The 7,941-nt window shown below is 41.2% G+C and overlaps 1 protein-coding gene and 1 long non-coding RNA gene across 2 annotated transcripts in view; both read right to left on the bottom strand.

Annotated features, from left to right (window-relative positions):
- The window catches only part of LOC139818936 (uncharacterized), a 28,418-nt gene extending 27,549 nt beyond the window's left edge, over positions 1-869 (bottom strand). Inside the window, exon 1 of the long non-coding RNA XR_011733558.1 lies at positions 348-869. This is a non-coding gene — a long non-coding RNA (uncharacterized lncRNA). The remainder of the gene's footprint in view (positions 1-347) is intronic.
- A 2,197-nt stretch (positions 870-3,066) lies between these two features.
- On the bottom strand, positions 3,067-7,844 carry LOC139819140 (EF-hand domain-containing family member C2). Its single transcript, XM_071788332.1, has 14 exons — positions 7,492-7,844; positions 7,138-7,302; positions 6,832-6,982; positions 6,418-6,641; positions 6,080-6,322; positions 5,673-5,899; positions 5,409-5,597; positions 5,183-5,325; positions 4,735-4,931; positions 4,446-4,585; positions 4,258-4,371; positions 3,824-4,003; positions 3,637-3,739; positions 3,067-3,215 (listed from the first exon to the last, which is right to left on the bottom strand). Exons 1-14 carry the CDS (start codon positions 7,543-7,545, stop codon positions 3,111-3,113), a joined length of 2,235 nt encoding a protein of 744 aa, XP_071644433.1. The 5' UTR covers positions 7,546-7,844; the 3' UTR covers positions 3,067-3,110.
- Between the last annotated feature and the right edge of the window lie 97 nt (positions 7,845-7,941).

Below are 7,941 nucleotides of genomic sequence, written 5' to 3'. Positions count from 1 at the left end.
GACAGTAAATAATTATCGAAGTAAATAATTATTGCCCGTTTTTAAAACGTCATTTTAACAAATATCTGATTAAAAAACAATCGCGGCCGCCGGCGCCGCAATAAGCGGCTGGATATTTCCGTGTTAACTAGTTCGCATAATTCATCCGCGAAAAATTGTACAAATAATACTGCGACCGTGCGAATAAGAGAGAGACGCGACGTTCGCGACGTAATATCTCGCATACGCCGGAGATCAGACTCGACCCGAAATTGCACCGTAGTTAAAAACCACGAAAGTGGCGGAGTCCACCACAGAACTGACAGGACGGCAAAATATAATATATAAGAAAATTAACAACTACTCACCCCACGGTTGCTCCGCCGTCGCCCGATGCCTCCCAGGCCCCGTTCTCCTCTCCTAGATCGTCCTCCGTTACTCCGTTGGTCCATTGTCGCACTCACTCACAACGCGACGACGTTCACCAGCGAAAATCGACGATATCGTCTCTTCTTATGATCGCGCGACACTAAAGGCACACGGCACTCCCGGTATTAATCTCGCGACACGGTAACTAATTACGTCGCGGTCGAAGAAACTACGAACGAAACTATACGATCCGCTTGACATCCCGCGATTCCCGCGCGCAGGTAGACACGACAAGTGAAGCGAAGGTGGCGGAGAGAATTTCGTAAATCGCGCACGGCCAACTTCACTCGCCCGGAGCAACTGTCTCGAGAACGCGATTACGCGATTACGCGACTTTGATTAACTACGGATTATCCTCGAAGCACATGAATTAAATGAACTTTCGATATATGTATCACAGTTTTTCGCAAGCTAAACAATCGGACCCGGCGACTCGTGTATTTACTCCGCGATATGGGAACGGGAACCAGTGATGTGAAACGGGAACTGGAGCGAGGGGCGCGGGGCGCGGGAGTAACGACACGTCTGACGTCAGAACAGGTCACGGGCGTCGCGGTCGTCGCGGTAAACATGAGTAGTGGGGATAGAGTGGGGGTAAGGTGAATACACACGGTGCGCGATCGCCGCCTCGCCGCGGTCGGTTAGTTCGGAGTTCGGTATGCCGGGTATGCGTATCGCATAAAGCCTACCCCTCTCTATCCCCACTGCTCATGTTACCAAGGCGCCCGCGGCCCGTTCTGATTTCTGATGTCGTTGCTCGCGGATCGCACATCGCAGAGTAATATAAGTACGAATCGCCAGGTCCGATTATTCAGATTACAGAAAAATGTGATACATCGAATGTTCATTTAAGGCCGGTTCTAATACAGTCAGTCGTATGTCGCGCCTATGTCGGATGGTCCAATGAGAGAATTTCTTTTTCGATAACGAATTTTTCTCATTGGACCATCGGTTACGTTCCGACATCCGAGGTATAAGTCGCATTCGATTGTACATTCATTCGGATACGCGGTCTCACTTTTCTCAACCGTCAACTTGACTCGCGTCTTGCGTTGTGTCGCGCAGCTTCAGAATAGAATTTCCGTCATTTTCGGAACGGATAAAGAACCCGAAATCAAGGCAATCACACACAAAATGCATAGCTTAGCATAAGACCAATGAGCATCCAGCATAAAGTCGCCATATTGATTTACATAAGATGTTCATTGGTCCGTCCAGCGCGACGCGCCCTAATATCATATATGTTGAATGTTTATTTAATACATGTGCTTCGCGGAATTAGATACGAATGTCGAGGTATATATCGCATTCGATAATAGTGACTTTCTATTACGTTTTTTTGGACGGTTGATTTCGCTTTTCCCAACCGCGCGTCAAAGCGCGGTCGTGCGCGCCGCGGTAAACACGAGTAGTGGGGGTAGAGGAGCGGTTCGAGGCGTGCTGACGTCACGCATACCGTGCGCGCACCGTGCCTAGACACTTGTAGCCCCCACTTTGTCCCTACCAATCGCGTTGACGAGAAGCCGTTAGCCGCGGCGCGGCGCCCGCGTCCCGCGACTCCCGCGCTCCATGCATCAGTGCAGAGCGCGGCTTCTTCGTCATAATCAGTCGTAATTTTTCCGTTGCCGTGTAACTAAGTAGGTACGTGCCGCGTCGCGAGATTAATGCCGGGAGTGTCGTGCGAAGTGTTGGAAAATATCGCGGAGATCGCGCGATCATAAGCGACGATATCGGTCGATTTTCATGAATGTCGTGAGTGAGTGACGCCGATGACGCGACGCCACGGTTGCTTTTGGCGAGTGAAGTAAATTCTCTCCGCCATGATCGTCTACCTGCAGTACCTGCGGGACATCGCGGATCGCGGCACGGGCCGACGGGCGCGGCGTCGAGCAGATCGTATAGTTTCGTTCGTACCTAGTTTCTTCGACCGCGACGTAATTCTTCTGTCGCCGTGTAACTAAGTTTCTTAGTTACCGCGTCGCGAGATTAATACCGGGAGTGCCGTGTGCCTTTAGTGTCGCGCGATCATAAGAGGAGACGGTATCGTCGATTTTCGCTCGTGAACGTCGTCGCGTTGTGAGTGAGTGCGACAATGGACCAACGGAGTAACGGAGGACGATCTAGGAGAGGAGAACGGGGCCTGGGAGGCATCGGGCGACGGCGGAGCGACCGTGGGGTGAGTAGTTGTTAATTTTCTTATATTATAATATATTATATTTTGCCGTCCTGTCAGTTCTGTGGTGGACTCCGCCACTTTCGTGGTTTTTAACTACGGTGCAATTTCGGGTCGAGTCTGATCTCCGGCGTATGCGAGATATTACGTCGCGAACGTTGCGTCTCTCTCTTATTCGCACGGTCGCAGTATTATTTGTACAATTTTTCGCGGATGAATTATGCGAACTAGTTAGCACGGAAATATCCAGCCGCTTATTGCGGCGCCGGCGGCCGCGATTGTTTTTTACATTTTAAAATCAGATATTTGTTAAAATAATGTTTTAAAAACGGGCAATAATTATTTACTTCGATAATTATTTACTGTCGATTATCTTGGACGTAGCTTTAATATAAAAATATTTCTTTTGTTACAGATCAACGCAGAATTACAACTCCGCTGTTGCGCATCGGCCGGTGAGTTATTTTTTGAGCAGAAGGGATAAATATATGTATTAAGTTTATTTGTATGGTACATTGATTTGGTTCTGCTAGCTTAGAAGAGGTGTCCTTATGTCTAGATCCTTGATAAACTCGCACCAATTTATCCCTCCTCCGCAGTCAGGTTCTCTCTCGGATGCCCACCAAAGTGCCGTCTGCAAACAATGAATAGTTTAGATTTGCTCCCCTAATTTTTTGTCTTATCTAAATTCCTTAAAATTTCTTTCGTTAAAAAGTAGACTCCCCCCCCCCCCCCAAGAAGAATCTCTCGGAAAGATATATCGGGTAAATTTAAAAAAGAAAGTAATAATATAAAATATAATAAAAGGATAATTTTAAAAAAAATTACAAGAAAATTTATGTTATATTAACAACTCTAATTGAAACTAGTCTGATTGAAAATAATCTTATTAATTCGATAACATTATTAATGAAACAAATACATCATGTTCTCGTTTTAATAAAATGTTATTTGTTTCATTAATACTATTATTGAACAAGATTATTTCCAATTAGATTAATGTTGTTAATATATCGCTTTTTTTCGTGCAGAAATATAATGATAAATCAACGTACTTTCACGTTTACGGGTTCAGCGGGTGGCACGGGATCGATTTTCACATTCATGAACCGCAGCAGGTCGTCGTAGTCGATTCTGCCGTCTTCAGCCTTGCGCAAGCTTGCAGAAATCACAACATGTTATAATAACAATAAGGCAAAATACTTTTGATTGATTAAGTCGCCAATTTTGTTTGAAACTTACTGATCCAGCATGGAATTCAGCAATTCCACGTCGACGGGAATCCTGCAGCCGCGCAGGATTGTATACAGGGATTCCCGAGATAGAAATCCCGTTTTGTCGCCGTCCCAGTGATGTAAATCCTCCTTCAAGCGATCGAGATCGTACCACAAAAATCGGTGTAGCTCCGTGTGCAGCAAACGTCTAAAGATAATCATCGATTCTCTTAATTACCAATTAATTACTTTCTTAATTGTTTTTTACACTAACTTTTAATTGCTTGTAACACAGAAATCTTTGATATCATGATATTGAAAAAAAATCTAAGAATCACTGATGCAGATTAAAGATTTCTTATACAAATTCTTCGCATTTTGTTATCTGAGTTCAAGAAAATGCACAATAACAGTCTTGATTTATATTTTTCATTTAGGAGAGACTATATAGGGTTCGCGCACCTCACATATTCTCTCGATCGGTGTTCTATCTTCTCGTGAGATGAATAATATCGAGCAATCGTGATCATTTCGTGTTCCGTTATCTTGTCCCCCATATAGCGGTGTAACGCCTCCCTGAAAATGTAATTTTGATCATAGGAAACACGTAGATAACGCGGACGGAAATATGTAAATTATTATATACGTACTTAAGCTTTTCGTATTCTAAAATTCGAGTATCGTCTTTCGCGTCTTTAGGTGGGGCGTACAGTTGAACGAACTCTTTGTAAACTGGCTGTAAACTCTCTCGAAGTTTCTCCATTATCAATTTATTGTTCGCTTTGGGAAACTGCGAAGAGAATTATTTCTTCCTTAATAACGCGTATGTACGTAAGCCTCGAGAACCATAATTTCATTGCAACGTTCGAACAGAACTTTTTACGAATTAGCTATAATTAATTTACTTATCGGTTGAAACGTAGAAACGTTTTCGCGTACCTTGTCGCAATGTAATTCCATGTAACGCAGGGCATAAACATCCGCGGATGTAATTTCGAAATGAAAGTCGTACAGGTTTAAGCGTGCTCCTATGTAAAAATCGTGTGATTTGTAGTATTCCGGTTTCTTGCTTGTGAAAATATCCTGACCAGGCAACATTATCGGCATCCGTTTTTGGAACAAGGATCTCTGAAAGCCTGATTTAATTTCGCTTTCGTTTAATATTATTATAATATTTTACTCCGATTTCTTTATTTTATTTTAATATATTACGAAGTAATTATATTTTATATATATCACTATAATTATACCAGTTTAATAATTAATTAACCTTCTATTCATTTTTAAAAATAAAAAAATCAGCGATTCTTATTTTTTAATATTAAGACACATTTGAAATAAATCTTTGATAAATTTTAAGCTTCTTACAATTAGACTTGGGGTATACCTGAGTTTCGTTTCGCCAATTCGAAAATCGATATCGTATCGTCCATGAGATATAGTCTTATAACGAATTGTCTCTCTTCGTTTCCTGGGATTTTTGATACCATTTTCGCCCGAAATCTCAAGACGTGACTATTAAAGCCCTGTCTGAAATGGTAATAAGAAGGAATTAAACGAATAGAATCAAATGAAAAGAAAGGCAGTTTCGAAGTACGTTGCTTGCGACTCACTTGTCGTGATACAGAAACTTGATGAAGTCTGTCTTGGGCGGTTTTGGTAATACTGTAAAACAGTTTCCGAGGGAATCCTCGTAAGATCCAAAACCGTTGTAGGGCGGTATGTACCTCTCGATCTTCTGGTATTCATCGCCTTTTCGAGGCCTTGTCAGAGGGGTAAAGTCATCCAAGCCGTACTTCGTTCTAAAGATCATTGAAGAAATATGTAGATCAAGCTCTGATATAAGCACGGATGTGAGAAACCTCATGTTATTATACCGATAATATTCCTTGGTAAAAGCATCCATGTCCGTGATGACAATTCTTCTGCCGAAAACACTAATCTCCGCTCCGATGCCCAACTCATTATCCTTGTAATAATCGGTGGAAATGTTGCCGGTGTCCAGAGAATCCATCATGTAATAGCTATGCCTTGCATTCTCGCCTAATACATTCAAAACCGTGAAATGATTTCCCGCGCCGATCGGTTGCAAGCCGCTATAAAACTGGAAAATTAATTTCGAAACACACATGTAGAAAATTAAAACAGTAAAAAATGTAAAAAATTGGAACAGTGATCAATTTTTATGATAATGCATTATTCAACGTAACATCAAAATTTAACGTAGCAAATTGGCAATCTTTCTTGAAGTTTGCGAAAAAAAAACATATTGTAAGTATTGCACCTTCGGTATCTTCATCCTTTTAACGAGCATCGGGCCTGAATCTCGACCAGCGTTCGGCGGTACATTTTCCTTGATTTCCATTGTATTATCAGAGAGATAATAATGCAGCTCGAGATCGTGGATAATACCGTGAGGACTCTCGGTATCGTCCCAGTATCCGTAAAATCGGAGCACCTGCCTGTCATACTTTAAAAAGTTCCCGAGAGTGTCCACCACGCGACTAGGTTTTTTCGGAAATACTTCCTGCCACACAATCAAATTTCAAGGGTGTTAACAGTATAATGCGATGAAAACGTTAGGCTGATTTTGTTAACGTACGATTATTACTCTGCACTTACGACTTTTCGAACTTCGCGATACGGATCCTTTGGTATATCGATCGGATCGGGTACTGGTATCCCCAGGCGATTAAGGAATTGCCTCGTGAATTTGTCGCAATCTACGATTTTATACACTCGCCCGTATACCTGGGGTTCCTTTCCGATATTCAAGTCAAGTATGTCGTAATATCTATACTTCACTGGATCGGGAATCGGTATCCTTTGACGTCTGACCAAAACACCTTATTGTATCGAAAATTAATACAACAATTATAGTAAGTGTCATTTTACATTGATAATAATTAAAAACAATTATTTCTGCTTCAATTTTTCCTCTAAGATAAAAGTGTAATGAAATGCAAAAATAAAATAACGTAAAAGTTCAATGTTGTCCTGCTGCTAAGTGAATTGAAAGGAAATGCACCGTTGAACCTTGCTCAAGACCACTATTGTCCACAGACGGCTCTACGATTTTCATCGTTCCGTCCTCGAGAAAAAAGCTAATGTTCACCACGCGAATGTGGAAGGCTGTTTTCCACTTCTCTTGCACGGTCTCTTGGAAAAACGCTTTGAACATGAGTCTCTAAAAAATGCAATTGAAACAAAGTAACGTTAATTAGTCACTTTTTTTTTTTAGAGCGTATTACTATATAAAATATTATGTTATAAAAGAATTCCTTAAAAGGCATTATATGATATTCTATTTTAATGAGGCTCTCCATTTACTGTCAGTCATACTTGGCCATCGTATGCAAGCCACGGCGGAATTTCTGGCTCCTCCCCTCGAGGATAGATGGACGCATAACAGCTGTACGCTCTCCTATCCGCTTTCTCGGATAAATAATAAACTCCATCGTGTATCTTGTCGAAATTCTGGCTCTTGTGAAATCTTGTTCTACCAAGCTGTCAAACATATTTACGATGTAAATCTTTCTCTTTGCGCGCATTAATATTTCATATTGCGTCTATATTTTAGATTGACGTGAACTATATTTTATTACATGCTTTCTTACGAATAATAGCATTAATAACGATGTGAAATATTGCCGATACCGTGTATTGTAACCATGTTATGAATATAAGATTGCTCACATTCCTGTCAACGCTAAATCCTGGGAGGCAAGGTAACATCGGTGTCCGTTGCATACTGATAAAAATTCTATCAATTCACAGTTAAATTATCGCTTGAGTTATAAATTCATTACGAATAGCGCAGAGAGGCTATACGATTGATATAAAAACTTGGTGAGAATGTTACTGATAAGCAGCACCATGTTCATATTATATCGTTAAGTTTCCTTGGTGATCGTTGGATCTATACGGTAGTCGCGGTAATACGCAGGGAGAAAACGCACAATGATTTTTACAGAAGAGGTAAAAGTGGCTTCTTATCTAATTACTGATGTAGATACTTCGGGAAAGAGAGGATTGCCACAAATTAATTTATATAACTCCAAAATAATAATTGCGATAAATTTTTTACAGAAATGGATAGGTAGTTTTCGTTTTAAAAAGTAGCTGCATAATGCAAATCGGAATTTA

Source organism: Temnothorax longispinosus, chromosome 9, assembly GCF_030848805.1.
Source record: "Temnothorax longispinosus isolate EJ_2023e chromosome 9, Tlon_JGU_v1, whole genome shotgun sequence".
In the NCBI taxonomy this organism is placed as follows: Eukaryota; Metazoa; Arthropoda; class Insecta; order Hymenoptera; family Formicidae; genus Temnothorax; species Temnothorax longispinosus.
Note: the sequence above shows the minus strand (reverse complement) of the source record. Positions and strands in the feature narration are given on the sequence as shown.

Bases quoted from the DNA above. Each gene is read 5' to 3' on its own strand.
- LOC139819140 (XM_071788332.1), bottom strand. From the start codon at position 7,545: ATGCAACGGACACCGATGTTACCTTGCCTCCCAGGATTTAGCGTTGAC. The intron at 4,004-4,257 runs GTGCGCGAACCC...GATTATCTTTAG, and splicing joins CGATCGAGAGAATATGTGAG to ACGTTTGCTGCACACGGAGC. The intron at 3,740-3,823 runs GTAAGTTTCAAA...GATTTCTGCAAG, and splicing joins CTGAATTCCATGCTGGATCA to CTTGCGCAAGGCTGAAGACG.